Source organism: Hemiscyllium ocellatum, chromosome 24 (genome assembly GCF_020745735.1).
Source record: "Hemiscyllium ocellatum isolate sHemOce1 chromosome 24, sHemOce1.pat.X.cur, whole genome shotgun sequence".
Classification (NCBI taxonomy): domain Eukaryota; kingdom Metazoa; phylum Chordata; class Chondrichthyes; order Orectolobiformes; family Hemiscylliidae; genus Hemiscyllium; species Hemiscyllium ocellatum.
This window is the reverse complement of record NC_083424.1, coordinates 27,725,091-27,742,728: the sequence shown is the minus strand read 5'-3', so window position 1 is coordinate 27,742,728 and position 17,638 is coordinate 27,725,091. Positions and strand designations below refer to the sequence as shown.

The 17,638-nt window shown below is 38.9% G+C and overlaps 1 protein-coding gene across 2 annotated transcripts in view; it reads right to left on the bottom strand.

Moving 5' to 3' along the window:
• Positions 1-17,573, bottom strand: part of anapc7 (anaphase promoting complex subunit 7) — a 46,849-nt gene extending 29,276 nt beyond the window's left edge. Inside the window, exons 1-3 of one of the 2 annotated variants that reach the window (XM_060843988.1) lie at positions 17,408-17,573; positions 13,535-13,721; positions 589-621 (exon numbers count right to left, since the gene is read on the bottom strand). In XM_060843988.1, coding sequence (XP_060699971.1) covers positions 589-621; positions 13,535-13,721; positions 17,408-17,508 — 321 coding nt within the window. In that variant the 5' untranslated portion in view covers positions 17,509-17,573. The remainder of the gene's footprint in view (positions 1-588; positions 622-13,534; positions 13,722-17,407) is intronic. The other variant, XM_060843989.1, reaches the window with a different exon arrangement.
• Positions 17,574-17,638: the final 65 nt, after the last annotated feature.

Genomic DNA, 17,638 nt, shown 5'->3' with positions numbered 1-17,638 from the left:
TATCATTAAAAACTGTGATTGGGCATTGAAGTGGAAAGCTGAAAATGTGTTGCTGGAAAAGCGCAGCAGGTCAGGCAACATCCAAGGAGCAGGAGAATCAACATTTTGGGCAGGAGCCCAGCTTGCCTGACCTGCTGCGCTTTTCCAGCATGCCTGACCTGTGGCGCTTTTCCAGCAACATATTTTCAGCTCTGATCTCCAGCATCTGCAATCCTCACTTTCTCATTGAAGTGGAAAGCCCAGGCAAGTGTGCAATAAATAAGTAGTAAAATATGATACCTAGTTTATAGACTATAGCAGCAGCTTCCCCTTAAATATCTTGGTATCCAACCAATTCCAGGATGGTAATAGTTTAAAGAGAAATTACTACTTCTTGTGAAGCTAACCTGATGTAGCCTATACTGGTCAATGGTTCCTTCACATACAGAGAAATGTGTGCGCGAATATACAATGAAGAAATTAATAAAACAAACCATACTAAGTTACATGCTCTTTGAAGTGGTGAAGGATAAAGATGAAATGTGAAACAAGCTATTGAACTAAGGTACAAATAAGTCAAAGTAAAATGTTTGAAAAAAAGCTACCAACTTCTGAAACTTTTCTGGCTCTCTGTTGACATCCCTACAAAGTAAACAAAACAGATCCATTAGGATAGGTCAAACAAAGCTTATAAAGACACAATCTAAACATGAGAACTGGGCCTTTGAATCTTGCTAGCAATATCTACGAATAAACAGCAATTCTGTCAAAATGATCTGCATGTCATATAATTGATGATAAATATTTTGCTAGCCTGTCCAACAGCTAAAATATTTCACAACACTTTGATTTAGATTTACTACTACTTTAAGGGATAATTCATCATTAAATTACACAGATTACAAGCATCAGGTTAGGGTTACCAGATCTCAAGCTGACTAACTATGAAACTGCTGCAATTAACTTAGGAAAAAATGAACTTAGAGAAAACTAATTAAATCTGCCCGGTTCCCATCCCTGATAGGGCAGGGAATAAAAATAATGAAGTGGTTTTCTCCTAATACTAAATAACAGAACTCTAAACAAGTGTGCATCTATCCAGATATATTTATGAAACCTCCCTTTAAAATGACAAAACTATAACCAACATAACATTGCTTTAATGAAGAAACACGGTGATATAATATTTATGGTACTGTACTCAAAGCATAAAATTCAATAAATCTGATAACTGGGTTGTGAATAAAAACAGAACATAACAAAGAATGCAGTCAAATTGCTCTAAAAAACAAAACAGTTCTTTAATGTGCTTCAGGGAAACAAGACTGTCAATCCTACTAGGATGGGCTGTGTACAGTTTAACTCAATTCCATTTGAACAGGCAGTCTATGACCATGTAACTAGATTCAGGTTTACCTACAATTAAAACAAGTTTAAAAGCTGTGCTGCAGAACAGCCTGGGAGTTCCTCAAAAAAAAAACTTAACAATGAGGAAAAGATCAAATCACTGTAGTGCACCCAAACTCTCCCCAATTTACAGGGAAGCACTTCTCACTGCTGTAGTCAGGGTTTATCATATTGGAAGTCAACAAGAAAGATTTATTGTTTTTCCCAAGTTGTCAAGCATTAAGACGTTTAAAAGTTTGTTTCTGAAGTTGTAAATCAATGGTATTTAACAATGTTCCATAAAAAGAGGTCATATGTAGTCTATTGGGATAGTTAAGAACTCTCAGAATTCTGCATGTCAGCAATATGAATCACATCTTCAAAATGTGTGAATCAAATAGATTTATGGCTTGAGAACAGTGACATCAAATTTTCAGAGTGTATCCCCAAAATAAACTTAATATTGTACCCCAATGCTATTAGCTCAATTAATCAAACTTAGTTCTCAAAACAGTAATTAAGGTCAAATTTGATCAAGAAAATAACTCGGTTCATCTCTTTATTTGCCTTAACAATTTTACTTTTGTGATTATGAATAATATGAAGGCCTTCCAAGTATCTTTGGTGAATTTCTCGTTGCACTCGTATTAGACAGGAGCTTGCTCAGCCAGTGAGCTGGTTAAAGCAATGAGGAGATCAGCCAATTAGATCAACAAGATACCAGGTTGGATTCCTGCCAAATAATGATTTACCTTACGAGGAAATTGTAGGGGCATTACTCCTGGCCTCATCACTGTAACTACTTATGCTTAGAGCATCTTTACCAAATAAACATTATCAAAACAAAATCTGACAGCAAGGCACATACAAAATAATTAGAATAAATGATTAAATGTTTAGTCAAACAGGTGGATTTTAAGCAGTAGTTTCAAATACAGAAAGGGATACAATGATTTAAAAGATTTAGGGAGGGCATTCCAGAGTTTAGGACCTAGATAATTAACTGCACAACTGCTAATGGTGAAGCAATGAAAGAGGTTAGAGAAGAACAGAGATCTCAGAGGATTGCAGGACTTGATGAGGTTATGGAAATAAGGGAAAAATTTAGACTATGAAAGAATTTGAAAACAAGAATGAAAACCTTAAAAAAAAAGCAGGAGCCAATGCAAGTCAGTGAGCAAAGGGGTGATGGGCGAATACAAAAGAGAGAGTTTGGATAGATACAAGAGTTCTGAATGCAGCATTTGTCTGAAAGCAATTGGCTGCAATTTATGAAAAGCTGTTTATACTGTTAGACTTATAACAAGTTGGGTAAAACTTTAACATTTAAGAGGCAAACCAGGACAGAACTTATATAGTTAATGCTAGAGCCATAGGGAATGTTACCAAACAGATGCAAGTAGATAGGGTGGTGAAGGTGACCCAAGCCATGCTCGCCTTCATCAGTCAGAACATTAAGTAGATGAGTTGGCATGTCATGTTACAGCTGTATATGACACTGGTGAGGCTACTTTTAGAATACCACATACAATTCAATTGCCCTTTTATAGGAAGGATGTTGTTAAACTTGACAGTATGCAGAAAAGATTTCAAGGATGCTGCCAAGACTGGAGGGTTTCAGTTATAGGGAGAGGCTGAATGGGCTGGGGCTTTTTTCTCTGGAGTGTCAGAGGCTGAGAAGTGATCTTATAGAGGTTAATAAAATCACAAGTGGCATGGATAGGGTGAATATCCGAAAGTCTTTTTCCCAGGATGGGGGGTGTGGCAAACTACACAGAATAGGTTTAAGGCAGGAGGGGAAAAGTTTAAAAGGACCTGAAGCTTAACCTTTTCACGCAGAGGATGGTATGCATACAGAACGAGCTGCCAGAGGAAATGGTAGAAGTGGGTACAATTACAACATTTAAAAGACATCTGGATGGGTATACAAATAGGAAGGGTTTAGAGAAATATGGGCAAAATGCTGGCAAATTGGACTAGGTTAGATTGGGATGTTTGGTCAATGTGAACAAGGTGGACTGAATGGTCTGTTTTCCTATGTATGTTCTATAGGTCCTCAACGTAGAATAATCTAGAACTGACTTTTTTGTAATTTTGGAAGATACAGTTGATTCAGAAGCGAGTTTAGTTCAGGAAAATCTTAAGGTAATGCAAAGAATAAGTCACTTCAACACAACAGAGTTTAGTTTGTGAATATTCCAAACTATGGAGAGTTTGGTTAGGAATTGGCAGGTTATTAAAATGGAGAAAGTTTAGACTCTCAGATGCATGAAAAGTTCATATTTGCAGACTTTGAATGGATTCATTGCCTCCACAGTCCAAAGAAACTGTCAGATGTCAGTTATGTCCACCCCATGAACAATTGAGACAGGAGTCTTTGAACTTGAATCTCTAAGAAATAGTATTGGAAAAGAGGCTGAAACTTTATTTTGCTGTTAAGATCATTCAAATTATCTTTTCTATTTAGGTAGCTTGTGTTTTTAAAAATGCTTAATTAACTTCCATTATGTTGCTAAAGAAACTACAACCTCTTGTGAATTAATCTCAATGACAAACCCTAACTATCCCCAGCCTTTAACCAAGTAAAATAAATCTGGCTTGATAGATCATTTCATTCTCGGATCTGAATTACCCAGTAGTATCACCAGCTGTGATCATAATATCATATCACCAAAGCAGCATGTAGATGAGAAAAAGAAAACGGTGCAAAAATGCACATTCTTGGAGGAACCCTAGTATACTTCTGAATTGTGCAAATTGTTGTGTGATAGAGGGATTATTAAGCAGGAAAGAGTGGTGAAGAGATTCAGTATTCCTGCTCCTGGTCACTGCCCAAACATTTGCTGGAAATCCATCAACACAGGAGCTCAGTGAGGAGATGGGTTCAACTAAGATGCAATCTAAAACAGGCACGTTGACAATTATGATCTACACTGACACAAGAACAAAAGACATTTCAAATACTGCTATCCAGGAAGCTGAACACCTCAAGCAAACAATTAATAGGTATGAAGTGTAAAAGAGTTGAAATAGCTATTTAGGAAGACGCTTTAAAGCGGACTTCCAAAAGACATTTTGGAATGTAGCAGAGAATAGGGATCCGGGGACATTTTTAAATTGACAAACTAGTGAAACGCCACAAAAGTAAGTGCTGGGACCTCAGCTATTTACAAACTACGTTAATGACTTAGATAAAGGGACCCAGTACAATATTTAAATCTACTGATGATACAAGACTAGGTTGTAATGCAAGCTATGAGGACAGAAGAGGTTGCAAGAGGACACATGAATGACAAATAAGGTGGCAGACAGAATAAAGTAAGGAAGTGTATAATTATTCATTTTCGGTGTAAAGCAAAGCATATTTCATTTTTTTTAAAAAACCTAAGATTTTTAAATATGTTCAGAGAAATTTAGATATACACCTAAAAGGAATGATGAAAGTGTGCAACTACAGAAAGCAATTCAAAAGGCAAATGGCATGTGAATCTGGCCTAAAGTATAATAAAGAAACCTTGCTACAATTGTATGATATTTGGTAAGACCACACCTAGAATACTATGTACAAGTTTAGTCTACATATTGGATGTTATTATGTAAATTCACTAGATTAGATTAGTTTCTGGAATGAGAAAGCTGGCTGAATAAATTGGATAAAATAACAACAGGAGATATAATTGAAACATAAGGAATTTGACAGGGTAGATAGAGACATTACTTTCCCTGGCTGGGAAATTTAAAACATGACCCCATAGAGTTTTAAAATCTAAAGACCCAACATATGGGCATTTCCTGTATTCACAAACGGCTACTTTCCATTGTTCTGAATTATGCTCCAACTTGAAAACAAATTGACTTGCAAACAGACTGCAGAACAGAACCTGTTCACAACCGGGGAAATGTCAGTACTACATGTAATGTCAATGTTCATGCTACTTAGCTTTTGGTCATTTTACTTCAAATTAAAGTTTAGGTAGAATATATCAAAAAATCTCTAAATCCCTTCTTCTATGAATCATAGTAGAAAGTGATGCTACATTTGGAGTACACGTACTACCTATTAGCTTATTCTAAAAAATCAAGTCTGTAAACTGGAAACAATATTAAATTTACTAATACCAAGAGATTCAAAAGGAACCATATAATTTAAGTACTGAAATTTCTTCCAGGATGTTAGTATTATCTTACCAAACAAGACAACTTTCAAAATGAGATTCTATCATCCTACTGGTTTTAAAAGTACTTCCATTCACTCACACCATGAGCTAGCCCTGATAAAAGTCAACAAGTTGCTACCAGTGTTCTTAAATCAGGATGTAAAAGGCATTCTACTGGCCTATAGATCACCCTCTAATTTCCCTTTGTTCCTTTTGAAGAGTCACCAATCTCTGACACTGTTCTCCCTGAAGCAGTTTAGTGAAACTGGAAGCTCACCGCAGACTTATGGGCAACCACTCATACAAACAAAAACTGCACTTATACATGATCATTCATGACCAGCATCTCAAAGTAACAGCCTGCTGCCTCCATGTCAATTTTATTAATGTTCAAAAAGAAATACTGCCCAGTACAAAAAAGCAATTTGTTGCATTGATCCACAGCAACTGTTAGCTTCAAACAAGCAAACCTATGCTATATCTAGTACATACATGCTATTTTAGAGACAGTAAGTGTCAATGCTTTAAGCATTTAAAACACAATTACGGATTTGAGATTTATGGAAATTTGTTTGACATTTATAGTTCTGTTTTATTTAGTTATTCAGACACATCAAATCTCAATGTAGTGGACGTTTATGCTTGGATATTAAGACCCACACTATAGTTGGATAAACCACAATTTTTTTTTCTATTCCTTTTGCTTCCTAAGTCTGTGCATCCTTTCCCAGGTGCAATATTAGCTAGATCTGCTTTTCTGGTGGCCATTGATAGAGTGTTATCATGAAGAAGGTGCATTCAAGCAGAACCAATTCATGTGCATTCAGGCAGAACCAGTTCGTGTGATGAGTCTCTAATAAGTGCATGCAGCACAACATTCTTTCATCACTTGACTGAACTCATTTCTGTAGCTGTCCAGTCCTTCCCGTTGCCAAATTCTTTCCTCTAAATCCCTATTATTGGCAGTGTCTTTCCCTAGATTCTCCTTCCTGAACTTCTTTTGTCCTTAAGATTCACCTCTTGCTTCTGCATTCCCATAAAGTTGCTAACCATTCAAATTGCTCAATAGTTAAATCAACCTCTGTCTCACAAAACTGTCACCCTTCCAACACCCTACAACCAACCTCTCTCCTTTCCAAAGTTTAAATTTTTAGCTTAAGTTCTGTCCTCATCTTTCCCACAACTCGATGCTTTAATCTTTCCAATCAGATTTGAGCCCTGCATTACTTCCACCACCATCATACCCCTACCCATCTTCACCCATTATCCATTACAACTGGATTTATCACTTTAAACTCAACTATTCCAAAGTAAACTAAAGCAAAATATAATGGATCTAGGTTCCTGAAATAAAAACAAAAAATTGCTGAGTTCTCAGCATGTCAGCAGTGTCTGCGATTAAACGAGAAGATCTGTCACTTCTTCCTTAAATGGAGACCAATTGAAAAACATATGCCCCAATATTGTAGTGACCAAATACCAAGGTAAACAACTGCAAAGTCAGGCTCCTTTCTAAGATCTAACTTTCCCAGTGTTACCATCAGCTGGGATCATAATAACTGCATTCCTGAAGAAAGGCTCATGCCCGAAACGTCGATTCTCCTGCTCTTTGGATGCCGCCTGACTTGCTGCGCTTTTCCAGCAACATATTTTCAGCTCATAATAACTGCAATCAACATTCAGTATAAAACCAGTGACTGTCAAAAAACAAGATATTAACTCTGTTGCTCTATCCACAGATGAGATCTGCTGTGTATTTCCAAGATTTTCTGTATTTGTTTCAGATTTCCAGTATTAGTACACTTACTATCAACTCCCTGTAAGGACTCCAATCTATTCTCCCAGTTGATCCAGCTCAATCACTTCAGCAATCTTTTACACCTGTAGATGCTGATGTGTTCTTTTTTGCTGAGTGATTCCAACACATTGATCCTATCCATTCCATTTCCTGCACTCAACTCTCACCTAAGTCTTCCCCCTACCAGCCTCTATGTTCAATGTTGCATTCTCTACCGTTTCTACGACCTTCCAAATGATGCTACCACCAAACACATCTTCCCTTTCAGCTTCCTGTAGTGACCATCCCATTCTCTTTTATATCACTCTAACACTTTCCCCTTCTCATTACACTCTCCAAGCATGCATTGAAGATGCAACACCTGGCTTTTTAGCTCCTCTCTCCATATTGTCCAAAACTCTCAACATTCTACCATGGTGAAAAAGGGATTTTGCATGTATTTCTTCAAATGTAATATACTTTTTTTTCCCCACTCTCAATGAGATCTTCCTTATATTGGGAAGACTAAACAAAGATTGGGTGTTTGCTTTGTGAAACACCACTGTTCAGTCTGGAGTTTCCATTTAATGTAATTTTACCCCTTCAGTTTGCTCTCATGTTAACTTCTCTATCTTCAGCGTTTTGCAGCATTCCAATAAAGCTAAACATTAGCTTGAGGAAAAGTACTTCATCCTTCAGTTAAGTATTCCCCAATCACTGGATGCAGAACAGAGTTCAACAATTCAAATTGTAGTATCAACCCCTACTTGTTTCTTTCTTCATTTTGGATTTAGTCTTCTATTTCTTGTGTTTTTGGCTGTCATATCGCAGTTGTTCAAGTGCAGAGTTAAAATAATCCAACTCTCACAAGCATAAACTAGTTATGTAAAGTCATACATGTGAATTCTGCGAATTGACTATTCTAAATAACTGGTAGTGAACAGATTTTAAAACATGAACTGCAGTGCACAATGGAAGATACAGTTCAATGAAGCTGACAAGGTTATTGCACAAAGTAGGAGCACATGGTATTAGAATTAGCATGGTTAGAAGATTAACTGAATGGCAAAAAGAAAAATCAGTTTGTATAAATGGGTCTATTTTAAATAGGTAGGATGAATAGGGTCTGTGCTTGGCCCTCAACATTTTACAATTTATATCAACAACTTAGATGAGGGGATTGACAACATGATGGCACATTTCCAGATGACAGAGAGGAAAGTAAGTTCATTGTGAAGATAACAATAATCAAGAGGCAGATTGATATAGATAGGTTGAGTGAATGGGTAAAAATCTAACAGGTGAAGTATCATGCAAGAGAACAAAGATACTCTTCTTGCTAAAGTTAAGAAAAAAGCAGACTACTATTTAAAATGATGAACAACTGCAGAATTCAGAAGCAATGAGGGATCAGGATGAGTCACAAAGTAACTTTGGGGAGGTACAGCAAATAATTAAGGCGGACAACGAAAATTATCATTTAATACAACTGGAATTGAATATAAAAGGATCTTCTGCATTATTTATATAGAGCACTGCTAGGCTACATCTTGAAAACTATGTTTAATCTTGGTCTCCTTATTTAAGGAAGGGTGTAAATGCTTAGAGACGGTTGAGAAGAAATTTCCTCAACTGATATCTTGAATGAGAACGCTGTGTTGCAAGGAAAGATTGGACAGGCTGGAGTTGTTTTCACTCGAGTAGGGGTTGATTTGATTCAAGTTTATAGGATCCTGAATGGTCTTCGCAAGGTGGACATGGAAAGTCCAAAATTTGATAAGGTTCCACACAGTAGATTAACTAGTACAGTTAGATCACATGGGATTCAGGGTGGGCATGCCAATTGTATTCAAAGTTGGCTTTACTAGGAGACAGAGGGTGATTATTTTTCGGACTGGAGGCCTGTGACCAGTGGTGTTCTGCAGGGATCGGTACTAGGTCCACTTTTGTTTGTCATTTATATAAAGGATAGCAAGTGTGGGGCTGGAAAAGCATAGCAGGTCAGTCAGCATCCGAGGAGTAGGAGAATTGACGTTTTGGGCATTAGCCCTTCATCAGGAATAGGCTTCTGGGCCGGGGGGGGGGGGGGGGGGCCGGGGGGGGGGGGGGGGGGGGGGGGGGGGGGGGGGGGTGGAGAAATGGGGAGATAGTTGTGAATGCGATAGGTAGATGAAGGTCAGGGAGAAGGTGATAGGTCGATGAAATTTGGGGTGAAGGTGATAGGAGAAAGTGAGGTCTGCAGATGCTGGAGATCAGAGCTGAAAATGTGTTACTGGAAAAGCGCAGGTCAGGCAGCATCCAAGGAACAGGAGATTCGACGTTTCGGGCATAAGCCCTTCTTCAGGAATCAGGTGAAGGTGATAGGTCAGTGAAGACGGTGGAGCAGATAGACGGGAAAGGCGATGCATAGGTCAGGAGGACAGTGCTGAGTTGGAGGCTTGGGACTGGGATAATGTAGGGGGAGGGGAATGAGGAATCTGGTGAAATCCATGTTAATCCCTTTTGGTTGCAGGGTCCCAAGGCGGAATGAGGCATTCTTCCTCCAGGCGTCAGGTTTGGCAATGGAGGCGACCCAGGGCCTGCATGTCCTTAGTGGCGTGGGAGGGGGAGTTGAAGTGTTCAGCCACGGGGCGATGGGGTTGATCGGTTGGTTGTTTGGTGTGGGTATCCCAGAGATGTTCTGGAGGTACAGGTAAATTTGTCAGATTTGGAGAGATCCTTTGGGGCCTTGGACGCAAGTGTGGTTGCAAGTTTTCCACTTCCTGTGGTGGCAGGGAAAAATGCCTGGAGTGGGGTGTGCGCTGGTGGGGGGGGGGGGTGACGTAGACCTGATGAGGGAGTTGGAAGAAATGGTCTCTGGAATGCTGATAGGGATGGGAAGGGAAAAATATATTTTGAAGTGGGGTCCGTTTGTAGGTGGCGGAAATAGCGGAAGATGTGGGTGGGGTGGAAGGTGAGGACCAAGGAGTTCTGACCTTGTTGCATTGGTAGGGATGGGGTTCAAGGGTGAAGTGCAGGAAGTAGAGGAGATGTGCTGGAGGCCATCGTCGACCATGTGGGAAGGGAAATTGCGATCATGGAAAAAGGAGGCCATCTGGGATTTTCTAAGGTGAAATTAGGTCTCCCTGGCAACAGAAGCGGCGGAGGGGGAGGAATCAAGAACAGCGGATGGTGTTTTTTTTTTTTACAGGAGATAGGGTGGGAGGAGGTGTAGTCTAGATAGCTGTGAGAATCAGTGGGCTTGTAATGGATGTCAGTGGTTAGTTGGTCACCAGAGAAAGGATTCGCATCAAGGATTCGCATCAAGGATTCGCATCAAGGATTCGCATCAAGGATACAGGAGACATGGTTAGTAAATTTGCGGGTGTCATCAAAATTGGTGGTATAGTGGATAGTGAAGAAAGTTATCTAAGATTACGAAGATCAGTTGGGTCAATGAGCTGAGGAGTGGCAGATGGAGTTTAATTTGGATAAATGCAAGGTATTGCATTTAAGTAAATAAACAAAGGCAGGACTTATACTACTTATGTTAATGGTAGGGCCCTGGGTAGTGTTGCAGAACAGAGACCTAGGGATTCAGGTATATAATTCTTTGAAATTTGTGTCTCAAGTCTCCTACCTTCAAGCCAATTTGGTATCCAATTAGCTAGCTCCCCTATGTCATCTAACCTTACTAACCAGTCTACCATGCACAGAGTCTTGTCGAACGCTTTAAGATGAGAGGAAACTTATGCAAATTTGGAACACTGCCTTAGAATATTGGAAGTAGGTTTGTTGAATATTTCTAAAATGGAGGGAGGCAAGGGAACCAAAGGCCACCAAGGACTGATAGGAATAAGGAATTCTGAACTGAAAAAAAAATTGGCTGTGATATTACTGTTTTTACTCTTAATTCATATATTCCCAACGCAAAATGGAGAACTAAGAGAGTTTCTTGCTAATGGCCAACTCAGCAAAGCATTTCCTGATCCCTGGGAGGGATTTACAGTTGTCATTAAACTATGGGGGTGGGCGAAAGCACAGGATGCTTCATACTGCAGCCAAAACTGAAAGCAAAATATGGAAGTATTCTATTCTCTACTGCGGATGCTCCATAACTCACATGGACAAACTCTCTACAGACCATATATGGATTTGAAATTGGCTATTGAGAGAGTTATTTTTTAAAAATGAAAACTAATAGTTTGAAAAACGCACATGGCAGCAATTTACACATTGGCACAGATGTCTTGTATTCCAACACAAAAGCAGAATCCATTAGAATGGAGCACTTAGTCACACTACCATTACTGATGGTCAACTTACAAAAATAATTCTGTATAAAAATTACAAATTCAGTTTTTGGAACAGTAATCGTAGAATCTCTACAGCGTGGACCCAGCACATTTAGCACATCAAGTCCACACCGCTCCTCCGAAGAGCATCCCAAACAGACCCACCCCCCATGCTATCCCTGTAACCGTACATTTCCCATGACTAATTCACCTAACCGGTACATCTTTGGACTGTGGGAGGAAACCCATGCAGACACGAGAAGTAAAAGCAAACTCCACACAAATAGTCGCTAGAGGTTGGAATCCAACCTGGACTGCTAATGCTGTGATGGACCAGGGTTACTGGGAGAATGGTACTCAAAGCGATGCCCATTTGGAGAGTTGGCACAGACATAATGGGATAAATTGCATCTTGCGGCATTGTAACAATTCTAGATTAGATTAAATTAGATTCGCTGCAGTGCAGAAACAGGCCCGATGGCCCAACAAGTCCACATTCTTATTTTATTACTCATTCATGGATTAGGGCTGGCCCTAATTGCCAAGAGAGCCGTTAAGAGTCAACCACATTTCTGAGAGTCTGGAATCACATGTAGGCCAGGCCAGGTAAGGACTGCAGTTTCCTTCCCTCAAAAGGCATTAGTGAATCAGATGGGCTTTCCAACAATGGATTAATTCAAGATTTTTATTGAATTCAAATTCCACCATCTGCTGTGGTGTGTTTCGAACCGAGGTCCCCAGGACATCACCTGGGTCTCTGGATTAATATTCTAGTGGCAATACCATTAGGCTATCAACTTCCTGTAAATTTAATCTCAGTTAGTTTGTTTAGCACACTACATTTTATTCTACCAAAGGCACAGTCTCAAACAACATCAATTAAATAACATATTTAGGAATGTTTATAAGCCTTACAGTTTAGCAAATTTACGCTTTCCACTGATGTTCAATTCCAGCTGTCAAACAATAAATGATTGGAGGACCATTCAATTTGCTACCAAAACTGAGAATAAGAAAATCACTGATTTTGGATTGCTAGATGTCACTTTCCTTTTCCTAGAACCAGGACAGCAATGATTCTTCATTTTCATTGCTGTGATCCTTGTATTAGGACATTGGTGGGTAGAGATGGTAAAAACCTGGATTTGTGTACGACTTGTGTATAATTTAAAATTATCTAATCAGGGTAGATGTGTGCTGAAATAACTATTTAATAACAGGGAGTCACCCATTTAAAATAGAGATGAGGAATTTATTTCTTCCTCTGTGTAATGAGCCTTTGGAACACTCTTCTTGATGAGGGTCTTTCAATATTTTTAAAGGCACAGGGGGCTATGTCCTTGATAAGCAAGGGGTAAAAGGTTAACAGGGCAGTCAGGAATGTTGATTTGTGGTCACATTCAAATCAGCCAAGATCTTAATAAATAGTGAAGTATATTCAAGAGGCCAGCTTCTGTTCATTGTTTGATGATTGTACCATTTATCCACTAAAGCAGGCTGATTACACATCTGAGCAGAAGTACTTTCAGAGAAGCAAACGTAGCTAATCAGAAAAGTGACTGCAACATGGCATTTTAAAAATTCTAATCAATGACCTGCTTTCTATGCCTAAATAACTGATTTTGTTTTTGATTTAACACTGAAAAAGGAGTCCTGGCCATGCCTGAAGGAGTCTAGCTGTCAGAAAATATTTCTTTTGCCTTTCACCTCCACTGTGGACTATGTAATCATGCAGTTACAAATGAGAGTAATTCAATAACTTTTCTATCAGCAACAAATAATTTCACCATAAAGAACTTAAAAACCTCTGTAAAAGGAAAATGGTGTAGATATAAAACATATGAAAAAAGAAACAGAAACTGTGAAATTTCTCTGGTCTGATAGCTTTCATGGAGAGACAGCAACAGCAAAAGGGGGCAATAAAGTTAACTCAGCATGTTATTCTGTTCTGTACACACTACCTGTGTTTGTGGAGTTGAGGGAGTACTCCCACCAGCTGGTCTCACTTTTGTTGTCTTGCTTAGAGCTTTCTTCTGTTGTAAAGCAATTTTATATTTAGATTCAGCATTACGATATTCCTTGTCATGAAAGAGAGAATCTGCATTGTAGACCAGTAGCTGATACTTCTGTACTGGAGAAAATAATTCTCTGAGAACAAAAAGAACAAACAAAGCATAGTTAGTGCATCTGTGAAATTACTGGCAATCCTTACTTCTTGAAAGACCAAAAAAGGATGGCCATCAAGAACACAACTAATAAAATTAGACAAATTTCCCAAGGTAATTTTATATCATAAATCTAATGTCAATTTCTCTTTTCAATTCTCTTTACAACTTTTTAAGAATAGCATACACTCCTCGAAAATGCTGCCTCAGTTTTTCTTTATTTATTCTCAGGATACGGGCATTTCTCACAAGGCCAATTTGTTTTTTTGTCTATCTCTAATTATCCTTGACAAGGTGCTGGTGAGCCAAATTTAAGATCTTCTGGAGTCCATATGGTCTAAGTGCACCTACATTACAGCCTTCCTCATTCCTACTGGTGCACACAACTGTCCAATATGCAAGCTCCTAGAAAATTGACAAATTTTACAAGAATTTTGGGGCAACAGATGGAGTTAACAGTAAACAAGTTACAAGAATAGCAGATCAATATTGTGTGCTTTTCTCACTCCTCTTTCCATATATAGCAAAAATGAGTTAGAGTCCACTCATATTTAGTGTACTAGCCTGATGATTCCTTCTCTATGTAAAGGATGTTTTTCTTCCCCTTCACTGGTCCCAACTTTCTCTAATCCTACTCCCTCTTCCCTCCCTCCCCCACCCAATTCAAAAGCCATGCTCGCTCCCTGATCTTCTGTCAGTCAGTTTTAACTGAAGCTTCAACCATGCTGCTCCATTCCAGAACAGTCTGCTGTTCAAGAAAACCAGCATCAGGTAAAGAATGTAGGGTTAAATACAATAATTTCAGAAACAAAGCATCAGTGACAACAAATTGTGCCACATCACAATAGAAGGAACAATGCAAATGTCTGGGAATGCCAATTTCCTATTGTAACAACCATAGTCAAGTAGTCAGGTTAACATTCAGAACATGAGCAAATTTAAAAAAGAAAGAAGATAATTCTATCAAAAAGTTAATTTTCTCTGATAAAAGGCACTTGTCACAGAACATCTCAGCACATCTGTCAGAAATTCTTAAAGTTTTTTCTTTGTTCATTCATGGGATGTGGGCACCGCTGGCTAGACAAACATTTGTTACCCATTCCTAGCTGCCCAGAGGGCAGTTAAAAGTCAATCACACTGCTGTCGCATATAGGCTAGATCAGGGGAGGATGACAGTTGCCCTCCCAAAAGGGTATTCGTGAACTAGTTGAGTTTTCCTAATAATTGCCAGTGATTTCATGATCTCTATTAGACTCTTAATTTGAGTTTTTATTGAATTCAAATTCCACCATCTGTCATGGCATGATTTGAACCCACATCCCCAGAATGTTCCCAGATTTCCTGCATTAATAGTCCATTGATAATGCCACTAGGCCAATGCTTCCCTCAAAAGTTCTTCATATACAATGACAAACATTTGCATTTCTCTCTTTTCTTTCCAGAGGTTTATCATCAGTTTGTTTCAGGAGACCATCATAGAGTCATACAGCATAGAAACAGACCCTTCAATCCAGAGTCCATGCCAACCATAATCCCAAACTAAACTAGTCCCATCCACCTGTGCCTCGCCCATATCCCTCCAAACCTTTCCTATTCATGTTCTTATCCAAATGTCTTTTAAACGATGTAATTGCACCACACCCAACACTTCCTCAGGAAGTTCATTCCACTTGCAAACTACCTTCTGTGTAAACAATTTGTCTCTCATGACTTTTTAAAATCTCTCTCCTCTTACTTTAAAAATATGTTCTCTAGTCTTGAAATCCACCATCCTAGGGAAAAGACACCTATCATTAACCCTACCTATCCAATCTTTCTTTATAACTCAAACCATCCACACCTAGCAACATCCTGTAATTTTTTTTTTCCCCAAGCCCTCTCCAATTTAATAATACCCTTCCTATAACTGGGCCACCAGAACTGCACAGTACTCCAGAAGAAGCTTCACCAGTGTCCTCGACAGGACTTCATAACTCCTATACTTAAAACGGCTGAGCTATGAAGGCAAGTGTGCCAAACACCTTTTTAGCCACCCTGTCTATATGTCATGCAAACTTTAAAGAGTTTTGTACCTGAACACCTAGGTCCCTCTACTCAATGCAGATAAGGTTACATCTTCTCACATACAATTAAACTCAATGACATGTTACACCAAAACTCAGGGAAATGTAGTATGCAAGTTGCAGAATCAAAATCCTAGAAACAATGAGATAAACTGTTTTTTTTAAAAACACTGCTAGTTGAGGAAGGTACATTAACCAAGCATCAGAATTCCTCCAGTTCTCTGAGCAGGTTAATAGAACTTTTAACATTGAAATGGCAGACAGGACCCTAGATTTAACATTTTATCCAAGACAAGTTTTCCAAAAAAACAAACCAGACTATCCCAAGAATACAGTCATACAATCATAGAGATGTACAGTACAGAAACAGACCCTTCAGTCCAACTTGTCCATGCCAATTACATATCCCAACCAGTCCCATTTGCCAGCACTTGGCCCATATCCCACTAAATCCTTCCTATTCATATACCCATCTAGATGTCTTTTAAATGTTATAACTGTACCAGCCTCCAACACTACCTCTGGCATCACCTTCTGCACGAAAAAGTTGTCTCTTAAGGTAGCTCATTCCATACACATACCACCCTCAATAGATCAACAAATTATAACAAAAAAAAATCTTAGCACAGAAAACAGCCCATCATGCTTTACATGGTTTGGAGAGAAAACAGAAAAGTCAAGTTATGGTGAGAATTGCAAAGATTACTGAAAGCTTAGCAATAATGACTTTGCCCAAAAACAAGTTGAAAGGTCTGCTACAAGAGGTGAGGAAAAACAAGGGTTGCAGGTACAAAAAGCCAAAGATGTAGAGATAGGGAGGGATTCAAAGAAGCAAGACTGAATTCAAACTTCCTAACTGAATATAATGTTTTGGGGGCACAAAACCAACATTTTTGGTTACATTCTCTAGTCTTTAGAAATTAATCACTCAAAAATATATTTAAACTTGCAAATTAATTAATCTAGCATCCACTGTCATTTGTGGAAGCGTTCCAAATGACTATGATGCTTTATAAGAAGAACTGTGTCCTAATATCACCCTATCTTGAAAAGCACCCTAACCTTTAAATTCCAATGTCTACTTTTAAAAGAAAAAATCCCTCTCTTGTTTATTTCTTTGTTGCAATAGAGGTATCGTTCAAATAAATCTATATTGCACGCATTCCAAGGTCTACATATTCTTCCTAAGGGATTCGGCACAGAACTCTGTTTTACTTCAGGTAACAGTCTAAGCAGGGCCTTAGTTAATGGAGCATGACTTCTACCACCTAGCATTTTATTCCTATATTTAAAGACTAACACTCCCATCGAATTGATTTAAGCTGTGAAGACGTAAATCACTCTAATGAGGTGACAATACTGCACTGGCTCGAACACGTAAGGATAATGCAATCAAAGACTTAGACCGTCACACTCCAATTCTTCATCTCCCACTTTGAGACTAGAACAAAATCATTTTAATTCTGAAACTTTTAAGAGGCTTGGGGAGTTTTTCGGAGAGGTGGGAGTAAAACTGCATTTTAAAACCAAACCATGTCAAGGGGAGGGGGCTCGGATACACAGAATCAAATGAGAGAGAACTCGCGAGCAGCAACCAACCACTTACGGATTATTGTCGCTCATAGTCAGTAACAGGCTACTGAGTAACCTCACGTTGGAGTAAAGGCCAGCGGCCACCATATCCCGAACATGGTCAATAACGTTCATCTTCTTCTGTCCGATCAGGTCTGAGTGAACGCGACACTAAAGCAGTGGCGTTAACAGCATCAAAAATGGCGCTGCGGACCTCCCTCCGCCTGGAGCTCCTCACTTAACGCCTGAATTATGATAATTCACC